Raw genomic sequence first — 17,869 nt, 5'->3', positions numbered from 1 at the left:
AATGTAAGGAAAACTTATCACAAATGTAAGGAAAAATTTAGTTAGTGATTTTCTGGGCAAAAGAAATGAAGAAGTTCTTCAGATATTAATGTATGTAAAATTTACTCCATTTTCTAGTCTATTAGCAGGCATCTATAGGGCCACCACAGTAATCACATTTATAAATAATAAATTTTAAAGCAGTGCTACTTACCATAAAAATATTTCTTGCTCTGTTTATTTTAAACCAGTTTTCAGCATTTTTTAGTATGTAGAGTACTTATATAGTAAAATTAATGAATAAATTGTAGTGCTTCAATGTAATCCTTCTGTAGGAAATGCAAGTGGATCTTGTTTGAAAGTATTTTGTTCACTTCACAGAAGTTCTCATAAAATGTGAACTTGTCCTTCAATGTGAAATTTATGGCAAAGAGAAATACCTTCTTTTTTTTGCATGCAATCTTAGGAAACCTACAGTCCTGCATTTTGTACTCTAGTTAACAAAGAGGAGAGAGGGAAAGATGCATGTCAGCTGACTGACGTTACTGAGCTCTATAGAAATGCTAATGGTGACCTATAACTGAATTTGGTGAGACCTGTGATGGATGTGTTTCCTATTATCTTTTATGTTTTTTTCTAACATGTTTGCAAACTTATTTCTTTCTCCATGCCAGTATTTCCTTCCACACTCTACACACCTAGTTGCATGGTCCATTTTCTACTTAGACCTATATAGATGGGGCAGTTAGAGACTCATTCCTAATATGACAATTAAGTGTATTACGCTCAAAATACTTGAAATGATTGTTCGTTTTCACTGTGATGTTACTTCTTACAGAATGAAAGAAGAAACACATTCAAATATGACTTATCAAATTTTTATTGTCATATTCAGGTTAAATTTCTGACTCATCGTGTTATTAATAAGACTACAAGTAGAAAACCTTGTTATGAATAAATGTCGTTAGACAGAATAAGACTTGGTGATCAGATATTTAAAAATATGGGTGTTTAAATCAAATACCTGATGTTCATAAATCTAATCATGCATACCATGCCTACTTTATTTTTTTTTTAATTATTTTTATCAGTATGGCATGGGTACTTTAAACTTGTTAAATTAATTACTTCTATGCATAAGTCAAAGTTTTACGTAGAGTAGTTGTAGTTAGTAGATAATGATTGACCACTGGGGAATATGATTATCTATATTTTCTCTTCTAAGCAAAATAACTATGTCGCCACATGTGAGCAGATATAATGGGAAAGGCAAAATGGTCATGAAAGAGAAGTGTAAAGAATGACATAAGCACTTAAGGATACAATCCATGTATGCAAATATAATTATTCCTAAAATGATTTCTGAGTATTTGACCTAATTAAATTTTATATGTCTTCTAGGCTTCCCTAGACAAGGGCAGAAATTGCCAACCAAGGAAGTCCCATTATTACCTAAAACCACAGATGAAATTGTTGACAAAAACCTGGTTTCCCACTTCTTATGCAGTGACAGTTACACAGACATGAACATTTACATCTGAAAATTTACACTGTATTATTTTTGTGTGTTTGTTTCTTTGTTTCCAATAGGCAGACCCACCTGCACCTGTGCACTGGGGTTTACTGGACCAAACTGTGGAAAGACAGTCTGTGAGGATGTTTGTCAAAATGGAGGGACCTGCATCGTGACTGCCGGGAACCAGCCTTTTTGCCACTGCCAGGCTGAATACACGGGAGACAGATGTCAGTACTGTAAGTGGAAGCAACTTCCAGAAGCCCATTTGATAGCCTGCTTTGATGCTTACATTAAGTGGTTTTCTCAGTACTCTTCCATTGCCCTCATTTCACGCACCTTCTACTTTTCAGGCTCAGTCCTTCTTATCCTTCAGCAATTATTCACATTGATCCTCAATCTTTGCCTGAAGATTTGATCCTTCTTCTTCCCCAGCTTAGTTCCGTAGCCCATTACACTAATCATTCCCTTGTGTACACCTCAGCCTCCCTGCTATCTCTTGTCTTTTGTTACACTTTCCTGGAAAATCATTACCACGGTAGTGTTTTATCTCTCCTGATGTGGTCCCCACCTCGATGAATGCAACTGAAGAAAAATGCATAAACTTTCCCAATGAACCTTTGAAATTAATCTCAGATAGGCACTTAGTCCAGTTTTTACATAGTTCATAAACCATTGGTTCTTCTATTCTAAATGTGTGTGTCCTGCCTTCTCCTTTGTCCAACACCTACTTTATCTCCATCCTTATGTTCTTTATGTTAGTGATAAAAGAGACACAGTATAAAGGGAGGGCCCACAGTCTCCCACCAGACTGTTCTCCAAGACACATAATCCTATGACAATATACCAGTCTTTTTCATATTACCAGGATCCCTGCTCTATGCAATACTTCTTCATTCGTTCATGCATTGGCCTCACATCTACTCATAGGTGTGTCTCCTGGAGTTGTCCCGTTCTTTCTTCCTCATTAAGTATTTTCCTCTCTCCCGCATTGCACTCTGAAATAACCTTCCCGTGTGCCCCTATCTTTCCCTAGTTTCCACCTCATTTCCCTGTGCCGTCTCCACTTTCCTTGTATTTAATAGAAGTGTTACTCAAATATGTTGTTTTCCATATTTCACCCATTTCTATTTTTCCTTTGAATCCTCTCAATTTTTTGTCCTTATCATTCTGACGACTTTAATGAAGGTCAAATTAATTAATTTTGCTTATATTCTCTATGTTGCTATAACCAATGGTTAATTCTCAGTTCCTATTTTACATCTATTTTGAGCAATTCTGTTGTTTCATAAAATACACATTTGATATGCAAACGGGGTTAAGAAACACTGCCTAGATGATTTCATGGACATGTAATGTTTCTAGTAGTATCCAAATAATGATGCTGAAATTGCACACCCAGTTAAATCTGTCCTCTGATATGCAGATTTTGTCTGTGTGACAGCTTGACTTAACTCTAAATTAACCTAATTTTCTCACACATGATTTCTTTTATGTAGTCTCTTCTACCCCTTTATTTTATTTTTTTATTTTTTATTTTTTATTTTTTTGGTTTTTCTCCAATACCGGGAACTGAACTCACGACCTTGCGCTTGCCAGGCAGGCACTTTGCCGCTGAGCTAAATCCCCAGCCCTCTTCTACCCCTTTAATAGAGTGTTTCTTGATGCCTCTTTTCCTACCACATCTTGTTTTCACCTTTAAAATATGTCCAGAATTGAGGCTGAGGATGTAGCTCAGTGGTAGAGTGTTTGTGTAACATGCACAAGACCCTGAGCTCAATTCCTTGTACCAAATGTATCTGCAGAATTGGAAATCTCCCACTGTCTGTATTCTCACTATCCTCATGCAAGCTACAAGAACCTTTTAATGAATTATTACAAAATTATCTGTACACTGTCTCATTTTTTCCTTACTATCTGTTGTCAAAAGAAAGGTCATAGCTGTCATTTTTATTCATAATAACAAATTGTTTTCCCTCTTAATCCCATTGAGATCTTTGGACACATCAGTACACTAATAATTACAAGATTTCCTTTCATTAATTCTATTAATTTATTTAATGTTGGTAATGAATTAGGTTTTCTGTTCTAATTCTGTTGTAGAAGATAATACAGACAAGGCATAAGTAGCCTTGTGAATATCCCATCCACTTCGTAATTGTGAAAACTAAGTTTCAAATTCCTTCAGTCCAGCGTCAGGGCTCATGCCTCTAAAAGTGATTTAACACTTTGGTCTGTAGATCATTTGCTATTCCTGAGAACTTCACAAAGAGTGGCTTCAATCTCTGGTCACTGTGGAAAATACTTGGAACCTTACAGAATTCAGCTACATGTACTAATTTATTTGAGAATCAAGCATAAGACTAAATATCTTGCCACTAATATTATAGCATTACCACTTCTGCGGCAGCATGAAAACACATTTAATTTTACCCTACTGTTTTCTTTCCAAAAGTTCATTCTCAGAGGAGGCCAGCCTCTCATTTTGACGTGTATAGATGCCCATGCCCTAAGTCAGATGTCCCTTTTCACATTACTTCTCCAACTTATATTTTAAACAATATGCATCCCAGTACAACACTCTGTTTGAAAATAACATGCTAGTTACACAGTGTGAATCTTTACATGCTGCTCACTTCTTTATCTCTGTCCTCTCCTCTCTTCACCAGAGTAGAAGATTCCAGCACAACTTTTTTCTGCTAACTCAGTGGTTTTCTCCTTCCTTCCTTCTGTTTTTCCATTGTCACACACCCTAATGGGTTCCATGCAAATAGAGGACAATGCCAGCTATTATCCAAAGTAACGAAGACCTGCTTTACCATCCATCCTAAGCTTGCAGGTCCCATTTTACTCTAATAAAGCCACAGGGATAGCTCTTCATTATATAAATGCCGACTTCCCTGGCATGAGGAATACGTCAAGCTTAGACCCTTCTGTTTCTTTTTAAAAATCATTCATATATTATGAATTAAGCTCTCTTTCTGAGTTTCTAACTGCTTTCGTTCATTTCTTCTGATTATATTTTTGTCAAGTGTGTACAGACATCCCATTTGTCTGGGGCCTGCTCACAATCATACTTAATCAATAGCACTTGTTGAATAACAACCACTAAACCAATAACAGAGGTAGATAAGCAAATGAAAGCAGATTGAAGAGAAAAATTAATGAAAGGAAATTAATGTACAAAGACTACCATCTGGTGTATGTGTGTTTGTTAATGTAGAGCTAGTGTTTACTCTTTTTTTTCTCTTGGTTCCCAATATCATGCTATTTTCTTTTCTTTTTTTATTACTTTTCCTTTTTTTTTTTTTTTTTTTTTTGGTACCAGGAATCAAATTCAAGACCTTGTGCTTGCCAGGCAGGCACTTATGCCACTGAGCTATATCCCTGGCCACTCTTTTTTTATTATTTTTAAATGAAATCATCTGGATTTTTGATTCTCCTCTAACTAAAATGAAAAGTGATATAGCCATCAGTGTAGAAATGTGTATTCTTCCAAATAATACATTGAATTAGGCTATATTTGAATTGGCAACTTAATAGAACCCCAGTCTGAGGAAGCCTGATGCTTCATAAAAGGCTGCATTATACTTTTTATCACTACTAGCAGTCAGAGAACTTCCCACATTTTACTGCAAAACACTTATTAAAATTAACCAATTAGTCTTTAGACAGAGGTTAAATAACTTGTTCAAGGTCCTGAAGCAGTAATATTATCATCAGAATTGGACCCGAGGAGTTGTTGATCAAAATGTCAACAGAAATTCTAACAGTGTGGTGGTGCTGTTCTTTGGCAGTAAAATAAATCTGTGGACAGCATCATTAAAATGACATATCCTACAGCGTAATAAATTTAAGATCCATTACAAGGTTCAGTGGACCTGGTGTTCTGTCAAAACTGTATCTAGCACGTACAACATCTTTTCTCTTTAAATGAAGGAATGACAGGATGGTTCATTATGATGCCTAATTAAAGGTCCATTAGTGGGAGGTAAAACATCACTTCTTAGTTGTGCTGAGTAAAAACATTTCAGAGCTCTAATAGTAATATAAAATCCTGAGGTCTGAAATGCAAATTAATTTAACAACAGCAGCCCAGTGAGGACAGACAATGATAAATAATGGCAAAATTAAAATTAAATAAGCTTTAAGCTGTTCAAGAACAAATATAGCTGCATTTCACACTATTCAGAAGCTAGACTTCCTAGTACAAATAAATAAGCAAGCATAGCATTTTGCATTTCAGTGTAGGTGTAAAGTGGGAGGTCAACAATATCTGACATTAGTTTTAATTAAACTATACTAATATTAGGGGAAAAACATCAGTTGGGACAAACTCCAACTGTATCTTAAAAAGCAGGTAGGCAAATGACAGCTTGCTGGTCCTCTTACTGATATTTTTGAAGTCCTCTAGTAATCTTCTTGGGGAATGGTTATAATTTCAATTAAGAGTCAATTTATTGGAATTGCACTTGCATAGCTCATTTCTACTGATTCAAGTTACTTCATACATTTAATAGAATCTCTACTTTAGAGAGTTAGGTGCATCTGACAAGAATCTGAAGGTACAATGTGTTATTATATGTATTAAAACTGTAGTCTGTCAACTAAATTCTCCAACTGCTGCAGACTTTCTATATGAAACTAGTGTATTTAATGACATAATGAGATTATTTTACTATTTTTTCTAACATAGCTTTGTTCTGTCTGCAATTCAGAGAATGTGCTTTAGTGTTTATGAGTTTGCCGTTATGTTAGACCATTGTGTGTGATTTAGAATAAAGCAAGTTATTACAAGGCAGTGTGAGGAAGCACAGAGACTAAGAACACAGAGTTCAGCCTATGGGAGTGATATCCTGAAAGAAACTGTACTAAACTGGGACTGGAAAAAAGATAAATTAGCCAGATGAAAAGAGAAAACACAGGCTGGCGATTTAGCTCAGCAGCACAGCGCCTGCCTGGCAAGCACAAGGTCGTGAGTTCAATTCCCAGTACCAGAAAAAAAAAAAAAAAGAAAAGAAAAGGGGAAACCTTTCCTAAGGACAATAGCATATGCAGAAGTCCAAAAGAGGAAGCACTTTGAACTTTGTCTTTTCTTTTACCATTTGATTTTCCTTGGAAAAGACTGACGAGAATACTGAGCATATACAATTCTTTGTTCATAGAGATACATGTGATGATATATATCAGTGAATGTATAGCAAGTCAGACAAACTCATGCCATCTGTGAGAATAATATTACTGGTACCACTTTTCACATACCCAAAATGAGATTAAGCAGTTTTCCCTAGTCTTCTAGGGAACAGAGCAGCCAAAATGTGTGGCCTTCTGAATCGGGCTCTGAAATCAGTCATTTCTTGGTGTATTGTTCTGACATTTACTATACTACCAGCGCTGTTTGATCTTTTATGTCATGATGAGAACAATCAAAGTTGAAATGGCGGAGTAGCCCAACTGGATCTTTCAAACCTCTACTCCATTAAAGAAAGATAGAGACAAATATCTTAGTTTTGGGCTCATTAAACCTATGGCAAACCCAGGTAGAAGAAATCAAAGAATTTAAAATATAATATAACAGTATATTTCCAGTTGCTACTATAAATCTGAAGGTCAATTCAAACAGAACCTAGAATCTTAGGAGACCTGTTATGGAAGGTGAAGCTACAAATAAGAATTCCTCCTTAACTCTTTAAATATTTAATATTCTTTCTTACATTCACATTGGGAGTATCTAAGTATTTTGGAGTTCTGTCTTCCTAGTAAACCTAAATTATTTTTCTCTTGTTGTGAAGGTAGATATTGTCTTCATTCAGGTTGTTATCAGCTCTTGCCTACATTGTCTTCTAGGCCGTTGTAATACTCTAATTTGTTTTTGTGCTAAAATCTCAACACTTTTTTGGCAGTTTTTACACTGTACATGTATGTGCTTGATTATCCTCCTTCCTAGACAAAACAGGCAAAGAAGTTCTGCATACCTCATCAGTTTTGCAAGCAAATCTAGTTGTTGAAATTTTTGTGTTTAAGGAACAACCCCATATCCAGCCTGCTGTGCTCAGTATTTGTTTTCTTTTTGCTTTGTTTTCTGTGCTGTGACAAATTCCCATTCAAAAGGCAGTGTCAGAATTCTAGCCCTTTTTCCTTAACAAGTATCTGAAATCCGCAATCCATTGAAACTGAGTGCTAATGTATTCCTTCTGAAAACAAATAGTATAAAAACAGAATGTAGTTTAACTTAATGTATGTGAAGGAAAATAGGTGTGTTATTTTTTTCAAATGATCTCAAGAGATAATGGAGATCTAAGGGTAAGATAATGTGGTTACTGAAGTTTTCCTTTTATTTTAGATTATTCAAGGTTGTAAACATATTATTGAAGACATCTTTAATGCAATAATAAAATTCATATACTGTAAATAGATATTAACTATAATGTTATGGCCTTCATTTACAGGATATCTAGAAATGAGAAGAAGAAAAATATTTTGGGCAAATGTGTTTCAATTTAAAAAAAATGTAGTAAAGATTACTGCAAACATTCTTGAAGAATTCTTAATTACCCTCCTTGGCATCTTGGCAGTCAGTTTTTCATGCTAGCTTCACTTGATTTTGAGACAACTCCAAACTCAATTATCTAAAAAACAGTGTTTCACACCTTAGTCATGTCAAAATCTTTTAATCTCCCACTTTTATCCCATATTAACATGACAGACAGATTTAGACTGTTTTCAACTTGAAGAGTATCTACAAAGAATAATATAAAGGCAGATGAACCCAAAAACTACTTGATTGAAGGTTGAAAATAATTTGTCACACAAGTTGTAGTAACTGTGTATAGGGTTTTTATCAAAGTAAATGAGGCATGTCTTCTAAAGAGTACACTCCCAAAAATATAACAAAAATATAATGCAAAACTTCTCATGAATAGAAGCATTGGTTATAATTCTGCTGTTCTTACTGGTAAATAAACAACTTGAATTTGCAAATAATTCTCTGAAAACAAATCTGAGTATTTTAAAACCAGTATAGTAAATAAATCATTCTCAGACAAACGAATTTTTAAAAGTATATTTACTTGAAGCTTGCCTCTAACCCAGTAAGTTGTTCTGCATTAAATTCCTCTGCTAATATGCTTCTTAAAACCTGAAATGTAGATTTAAGAGCAACTTTTAAACAGAGTGCTTTGGTTCTGACATTGAATGTCTGCAAAGATGCTTTGAAAAAGTTCCATGAGTCAGAAATTTTTGATGCTGTTTAGAGAAAAAAATAAAACAGGACAAAATAAAATTCCTACTTTAATAATATAACATTTCTCTGTAATTATTGAAGATCTTATAGGCATAAACTGTTACTATTACTCTACATATATAATATATGTTCTCAAAAAGGATAACATTTTTTGATAGTTAATATACTGCTAAAAACATTTTGCATTTATTTTGATTGATAAGAATGGCAGGAGATTTTGACTCACTATGCTATCATTAGCTGAGTTTAAATTTCCAAAATACTAAAAGTGTAATTCTGTAGAGTCCCACTGTATAAGAGAACAGAGAAAAGAGGGATGATTTATAATTTACCTTATGCTATGTGAAAACACATAAAATAAAGAATATAGAAAAATAACATATCTGTGAATTAATGGATTTCATGTAATTCTTATAAGCACAAATATATATATATTATAAAATATTTTATCTAATTTGAGCAATATATATATATTTTTAAGCCATTCAAATTTCCAACAGATCCTCATCATCAACAATGAAAAGAGCAAATTTAAGTAAAAGAGAAATACTATACATTGCAAATAATTTTGCCTAATATGAATATACAGCTATATTTTTTAAAAATATCAGAACAAAAGCCCATTTAGTGTGAGTTGCCTCATAGAATCATACACGTCTTAAGTAAGGGCCACCCTGAGAAAAATGGTCACTTGTTTTAGAATGGCACTAGAAGATTATTCTAAAAGCCAGTGGGTCAATTTGCATTTTTAAACCACTTAATGTCCATATGTATATCCACAGTAGTGCATCACCTAGTTTTAATTTAATGAAGTAATTGTGCCTTATTTTTTAGGCTTGAGAACTTCAATATCTATAGTGGTGATCTAAGGGAAGGCTTGCTTTGAAATTCAGTTGATAGAAATGAATTGATATGATGGCAGAAATAAAAACTGAAATCATGTGGAGAAATACATATGATGTATGGATCATCCTGTCTGTCTGTGTGTCTGTCCATGCACTCATATCATCTGTTGGCAAGACACTCCAATACTGCAGCAAAACTGGAAGAAAATCACAAAAAAATATACTGACATTTAGGTATGAATGGGTGGATGAACAGAAGGAAAAATGCAAGGATGGAGGGGAGACAAGAAAGAAAAAAGCCAAAAGGATGAAAGGAAAGCAAGGAAGGAAGCAAGGAAGGAGGGAAAGGAGAGAGGGAGGGAGGATGGGAAGGAGGAAGAAAGGAAGAAGTAGACTGGGTTAGAAAAGGGAGAGATGAAAAGAAGGATAGAAGGAACAGAACTACAGAAAGAAAGCAAAGTAGGTGCACCCAGGAATCATATCACAGCCATATTTTTTTCACTGAGGTTATAACATGACAAAAATAATTTCCCTTTTGAGGCTTCCATCTGAAATGACTGTTTCCTTTATCATCTATCTAGTGTTTTCTACCTCTGATTTCTTTATGACACTCTTTTTAGTTTTTTAAAAATATGTTATGCACTTATGATCTGAATAGTCATTTTAAAAATTAATACCATGCATTGGGTTTTCAAAAAATTGTAGTTGTGTTATTTTTGTAAATGTGTTAGTGAGCTTTCCATTCCTGTGACAAACTACATGAGAGAACAACTGAGAGATGAACAGTTCATTTTGACTCATGGTTCCGGAGCGCTTAGTTCATGGTCAGCTGGCTCCTTTAATTTTAGGCCTGTGGTGACACAAAATGTTACGGCAGAAATGCACGGTAGAGGAAAACTACTCACTCCCTGGCAGCCAGGAATAAGAGAGGATGTGTGCACCTGTGCTAGTGGACTTTGTCCATTCACCAGTTTTTGTTCCCTTTGGCCTTCCCCATTTTGGATTTTCTGCCTAAGCTTGGGTTGGGTCTGCCCCTTCAGTCTACTATCCCACATGCCCGTTATCTCTGGAAACACCCTTAGAGAGACACTTAGAAATGAGCTCTTACTAATTTCCCAGCATTTCTCAATCCAATCAAATAGACAATTGAGATTAACCATCAGGGTCAATTGCATTGGCATTGAGGAATCTCTCAGAATTTATGCACTCCAGGGGTATTGGCAATGTAAACACATAGTATATGTCATAATATTGTGAACATAGTATATTTCATTAAATTTATTAGGCCAAAATTAATTGAGCTTCAAAACATACACAGTAGGCTGAAAAACAAGTTAGGACCTCTATATGGCAAGTGGCTTATCATGGGCCAAAACATATTGCTTTTATGTATAGAATTCATCCTCATTCTTGTATAGCCACCATATGTTCATTCATTTATTTAGGTTTCAGCTACATTCTTCTGAGAAATCATAATTAGCTGTCCTCTCCAACTCACCTTCCTCACAAGCAACTGCGTCATTTTATAAATAGTTACTAGCTAAAAACTTTTATAGCTAGGCTGCTTTAAAAAGAGACAAATACTCAACCCAGTACAATGTTTCTAAGCAATAATGGAGCATATTTTATATGTGTCTCTATTTAAATGACCATTGTTATCATAGTTCTAGAGGGTTGTTTTTGACCATTTCTCAAAACTATTGATTCCATCATTTTCAGCTCCATCTTGCACCACCAGCATGGCCAAAATTTAAAGCTAGTTCTTATTAAGTTTCATCTCAGGCTCTACTCAAATCAAAATATTGCTAATTTGGGTTTCGAATTTTACATTTTTCTTTCATGTGGACAGTCTAAGGTGAAACTATTTTCTCAGGACAGATCATATTCTTTAAAATTGCATAGTCATTACTGTAGAAATACTTCAGATATGTTATTATTTTTCTTATTAAATTATAAGATGCTAATTTTCTCAGACCTGTTATCCTGATGAAAATTTATCAGCTCTAATCAGATTTTTGCACACAGCTTTTCCCTGGTGAATATTTAATTGGCATACCTCGATTGAATGTTTACCTACTTTGTGAAACTCAGCTGGGAAATTGGAAGATGTATTTAGAACTATGCAGTAAGTTTAATTATTAAAATATCTTAGGCTGAGTAAAACATTTGAGGAATGTAAAAATGAATAAATTCTACCAGTTCTTAATCCTGATTTTCTATTTTCCGATTTCCTCCTTCAAAGACAAGACTTATGACATTCCAAGCAAATTTATGCAAGTTATTTTATGCATTTTGCTTGCTGAGCCATGCTTGATGGAAAAGTGACTCTTGCTTGATGATATGTATCTCTAGGGAAAGAAAGGCTACAATCACTCTTGTTAACCTACTTAGGATTGCAAATCCATTACCAGAAAACTTCCAAACATTTTCACCCTAAATAAAGTGTAAGTAAGTGGTAATACTTCCGCCGAGTCTTATTTTGTGATTTCTTGGCTGTTATTTTGTTTTTTGCTGTGTCTGGAATCACTCAGAATTGTTTGTACCTGATAATGAATAGATTATGTCAATAATTATTTCCTTCAAGTATGGGAATTTAGGTCCAGTACTGTAAACCAATTATCAATAGACGGAGGGCAAATATCTAACTGGGGTTGGAGTGGGACCTGAGGATGCCACCAGAAAGATGGATTTCTGGCTGCAGTCTGGGAAAGCTGTGTCACTGAGCTCTGACATTACAGGGTTTATTGGCATCATGCATACTTTCTTGGTTCTGCTGCTTGGCCCTGTGACACTGTAAATGGTGAAAGGCCCTAAGATATCCATGGAGGGAAACACTTTCAATTTTAATAGCACACAGCAGCAAAAGAACAACACAGATGCTTACAGTTAATTTGTAGATCTCTTCCTCTGGGGAAATGTATGAAATAATGAATAAGAAAAAAAAATTAGTCTATTTGGTTTTGAAATTACAGTTGATGTTTTGCAACTTGCTTACTGACTCATGCTTCAGTTTATTCACCTATAAAAATAGGATTGTACCATCCAACACACATGTTTTAGGAATGTAGAAGAGCCCTGAAAATGAGTGCTCATTATCAGTGCGATCATTATTTCTAATGTTTTACTCAAAACAGGATCAAGTTGGCCCTAATAATATCAAGGGAGCACTGGTGGGATTGGTGGGTGAGGAGGGAAGCCTGACGTGATCTTCGCATGATTTTGAATAATCAAAGATGCCCAAAGGGTGTCCTGGAGAAATTAACTAAGTAACTCAAGTGCAGTCACTTTGTTAGCATGAAGGCAGTTGGACGGAGCCTATAAATACCTCATATTCTGACCAACATTTTTCTTTTTCTTATTACATTAGCTTGATACAAGTATTCATCAGATGTTTATAAAATACCATTTTTGACTGTCCTGGAAATTTTTTGCACGTTATACATACAAGGAAGTTGCCATAAACCTCTTTGCAGAAAGAATATTAGAATTCCTAAAGCCTACTGCTCCTGCAACACAATTAAGCAATAGTGGAGGTGGAATGTGAGTTGTACTAAAAATGGTACTTCAGCTACAGAATGCACAGGCCTACGCACTGTTGAACTTACATTACTATGAGTGTCATCCAAACCTACTCTTAACTTACTGTAACTTCATGTGCACATATGTACGTGTGCATTCCTAAGTACTGAGTTCTTACCTAACATATGAATTTTAAAGCCAATTCACAGAACTTATTTTTAAACACAGGATCAAAATCCAGTGATTAGAACAGTAAGTGCACGTTTATGTAATTTTACAGTTTGGTTCCCCTGAATAACAATCTCTATTACAGGTCAAATTTATCCCCTTATTCCTACTATGTTCAGCCACTTTTTACCAGGTGGTTTTCTTCTTCTTATATTTCTCACCTTACTAACTATTACAATGTAAAAAGCTCAGTTTTAAATATGAATTAATAACTAAATGTCTTGGCAATTACTCTTCAATAGAAAGGAATATTTGGGAAGGAATTTAAATGCAGTTAGAGAATTCTTGACTATCTAGTGCCACATAAATATTCATAAGCCTGTGTATAGATCAATACATGCATATATTTTTACATAGTCCATTACTGTAAAATGATTAAAGAAAGAAGTATTTCCTTGTATTTCTAGTTCTTTGCAAAAGGATGATTGAGAAGGACAGAGAGAGTACAACAATGATCTTTCAAGATTATCTCATTTCTATTACAGAAAATAGTCACCACTTATCTTCAGTTACCATGTACCTAATTACCATATAAATATTCTGTAATTATATAGTCAGCATTGTCCTTTTGATTACACGATTGTGTTTGGAGCTGCTAGGTAGCTCTTAGTGTAATTGCCCAAAGGAGGTTATAACAGTTTTTATATTGTGAATATGAAGCAATATTATATCACATTATTCTTACTTTCTCAGCACAGATTAATTACATTTATTATTACCATTCTTATCATATGTAGAGCATGTCAATTGTTATGCTAGTCAGGTCAGTAAAATGCTCAAAACATTTGACGTAGCACATTCCACAGGGAGAAAGACTTCATTGTTTTGGGGAACAAAATTGTACCTTTTGTCAAATGTATTTTCTGAGAGTTGTGTCCCGTCTCCTATTTCTAGGCTTCTGCTAAAATTCTTATTATACAATTACACACATGCATGTCCTCAACAAGCAATCAATTGTGGACCCACTGCTTCTGTTTCATCTTCATGGTCATATTACTCATGTGGTTTAAGAGGTGATCAACTGTCAATTCTCTGCTTTAGTTTCCACAAATTCAAACTCCTCCTACTGGCTGCTTAATGACCAACCTAGCAGAAACTCTCCATTTCAGTCTTCATTCACTTTCTTCTATCTTCAATTCCTTCTCTATTTAACCCTCCAACACATAATCATCTGTCACCTGTATTTTCTTTCTAACCAGTCTTCCAGATGTTTAAGCACCTTTTAAAAACTTTCTTTGAGTGGCAAAATCTTTGCAAAGATAAGTTCATATGGACAATTGATACACTGTTAAATGAATTATTAAAAAAGATATAGCTTGATTTAGAAAAGGTGCAACCTTTAACTGGTTTTAAAGCATTTTTGATGTTTAAATTGGTGACCCCTAAGTAATAACTATTTTTCAGGGCACAAAAACGAGGAAAGTGACTATTTAGAGACCCCTAGGCTTCTGTATTAGTTTCAGAGTTTGTTTGGTCAGGACCAGAATCCTCAGAACCCAAGTGAACAATTATGTACTAATGAAGCCTTCTCATACATTATTCTTCATATTATGGTAAATCAGTAAACAAATTTATGCTGGGTTGGAAAGTGCTAATGAAATATTCATTTTATTAAATACCTGAAATGACAGTTGGAATTTAAATATGAATACTATTAATTACTTGAGAGTTACAGAGAGGTAACTAATGAAAATATGGTATATATAGTGCAACTTTATGTAGACACTTCTCACTGAAAGCAGAGGATAACTGGGAAGAGAAGGAGATTGGCGTGACATTCCTGTGACATAAAGGATTGGGGTCAGACACTGAGGCAATTACAGAGAAACTGGTTCTTTGGTTGAATCTCTCATTTTGAAAATAGTACCATCAAATTCCTTTTCAATTGATTTTTAATTTTCATTTTTCATTAGCAGATGTTTACAGTACATACTGATCTCATCCTCGTAGGGATTGGTACGTGTACTTGACATCTTAATGCTTTCATCATCTCCTGCCTGTCCCCTCTGTCCCCTCCTTCCCGCATCTCCATTTCTTGGTCCTCACTCTTACAGCTTGTGTCACAGCAATCCTTGCAGGGGCAGAGAACACAGAGGGTAGTAAATACTTTGTTTTCCAGATTACAGCTATTCAGTGCTTCTGTAGTCACTTAAATATCTAGTGCTAAATTGCCTTACTAGCATTTGCTTTCTCCTCAGCTCCGGCATCTTGAAATTGAAAATGAGAAAAAGGAATGGTTTAAGACAAAAGGGGAAGAGAAAGAAAAGAGGAAGGGGGAAACTGGAAGGGAGCATCACAGGAGAGACAAGGCCTTTAAATATGCAATCAAGGAACAGGCCCTAGAAGCCCAAGAAGGGCCAAGAAAACAATCCACATAGATAGATAGATGATAGATAGACAGATAGATAGATAGAGAGATATTAGAGATAGATAGATATAGAGATAGAGATAGATAGAGATAAAGATAGAGACAGAGATAGAGACAGAGACAGAGATAGAGATAGAGACAGAGACAGAGACAGAGACAGAGATAGAGATAGAGATAGAGTTAGAGATAGAGATAGAGATAGAGATAGAGATAGAGATAAAGATAGAGAGAGATATATAACTTAACAGCTTTTGGATTTTTTGGGTGTTGACTCTAACAGCAGGAGACAGAACACATCTTTTATATTCTTTTGACTCCATGTTTATGCCATGGACATGAGCTGTATTTAAAGTAGCTGACGTATGAGGAAAAATACTATAGTGATAAAGGATAAAATTTTTCTTTAGAGCATAGAAACTGGACCTTGAATATTTTATTACACATCATCTATAAAGAAAACAACTATTTAGCCTAGTTAGGCAAGTATACTAGAGTTTCTAAATCATACTAATGTATCTTATATCATTTAGGTTGGAAAACAATCATCATTGATGTACAGTATACAGAGAGAAGTTTAAAATCACAAGGATACAATTTAGACCTTCAACTCTAACTTCTTGAAAGTGCTGCTCTTCTTTCTTACAGTCTGGACCCATATTCTTAAGCACTGAATCTAAGGATACTGAGCACAATGTAATACCATGACTAGGAGAGAATAACAATGCTCGAAATAAATTTCCATAAATATGAAGCAAGCCTGTCAATGAATTTAATAACTCCCTGATTTAATAAGGGACTAGATAACATACAAATATGAAAATTATAAATGGTATTTAAGGTTCTTCAACCACCATAATTGTTATGCAGCAGGTTACAGTTTCTAAATTGTGATTTTTATCTACCTAATCTCATTTAACATTCTTTCACAGTTAGATAGCTCAAAGGAAATTGCTGCTCCTAGACACAAGTTCCAGGATCAATTTAATCAGTTATTTTGCTTAAGATTATATTATTATTTCAATATTTTAAATTGGATAATTAATTGTGTATCTATATACAAACACATATAGGTCTTTCTGTTTGTTGAAATGCTGAGGCAAAATATCTAATTATAAAGTTAGAGACTTTTATACTTTCAAGTGGCCTCCATTGCATTATACAAGTTCAAGAGTTGTAGAAATGTTTGTGGGATGAATTCATTTGTCTGTAATGCTTAGTATAACACATGTGTGAAAGCAAAGGTCTTAGAATTTAGGAAGTTTTTTCTTTTGGGTAATGGGGACACTTCTCTCTTGCCTCGGAGGAGGGGAATAGCCTAGATTTCTTACTACCTCTGACTCATGAAGGGTCAACCACGTTCCCAGTCTGCTTTCTTCTTGGAGTTTCATGAGAGGCACACCTTTGCTGAAGTACTTAGAAAACAGATGAGTTTGTTCTAGCACTTAGACACGGAGGAATCTTTCCACAGCCGGCAGGATGGTGCAGAGACCCTAGTCCCTGGTTACCACACACTCACTGCTCTCTGGATGGACAGAAGTCTGAGAGGAACAACAGTATCTGACATCAAAGGAAGGCATGAGCATTTCTAATCGTGCCTCTCTTGTTAAATAATTGAAAGCTAAGGAACTTTGCTAAAATATGTAACTCAGAGCCCAGAGTTTGCCGTCTCACACATGCCAGTGTAAGCGCTCTCCCCTTAGCCAGATGACGTGATGCCTGATTTGGACAAAAAGAAGAATCAATAGTATTACCAGAGAAAGCCAGTTTGCTTATTACTGCATGCTCCTTTTGCAAATTAATCTGCTTATTAGTTGACCATTTTATTATTTTTTTTACTTTAAAGAAGGAAAAAATAAAAAAAAAGTCAATAAAACAGAGTTTCAACACAGGCTAGTAGGAGAATAACAATAATTAATACATTGTGTATTATTATATTCATACTAGTTATTCAGAGTACAAGATATATGCATGAAATATTGTCCAAATACTATTGGCACAAATCTTTCTTTTCAATGAACTAAGAGAAATGAGCTGTATAATTATCTTAACTATCTCATGTATGAATTTTTTTTCTTTTTTTTTTGTGGTACCGGGGATCAAACTCACGACCTTGCACTTGCCAGGCAGGCACTTATGCCACTTAGCTATATCCCCAGCTCCTCGTGTATGTATTT

At 34.8% G+C, this 17,869-nt stretch overlaps 1 protein-coding gene across 1 annotated transcript in view; it reads left to right on the top strand.

Moving 5' to 3' along the window:
• Lrp1b (low density lipoprotein receptor-related protein 1B) overlaps positions 1 to 17,869 on the top strand; it is a 1,427,040-nt gene that overhangs the window by 1,362,475 nt on the left and 46,696 nt on the right. The window contains exon 84 of the mRNA XM_013517439.1: positions 1,570 to 1,731. Within this exon, the coding sequence (XP_013372893.1) occupies positions 1,570 to 1,731 (162 nt within the window). The remainder of the gene's footprint in view (positions 1 to 1,569; positions 1,732 to 17,869) is intronic.

This window comes from Chinchilla lanigera, unplaced genomic scaffold, assembly GCF_000276665.1.
Source record: "Chinchilla lanigera isolate Chin_1 unplaced genomic scaffold, ChiLan1.0 scaffold00039, whole genome shotgun sequence".
In the NCBI taxonomy this organism is placed as follows: Eukaryota; Metazoa; Chordata; class Mammalia; order Rodentia; family Chinchillidae; genus Chinchilla; species Chinchilla lanigera.
This window is presented reverse-complemented; position numbering and strand designations above follow the sequence as displayed.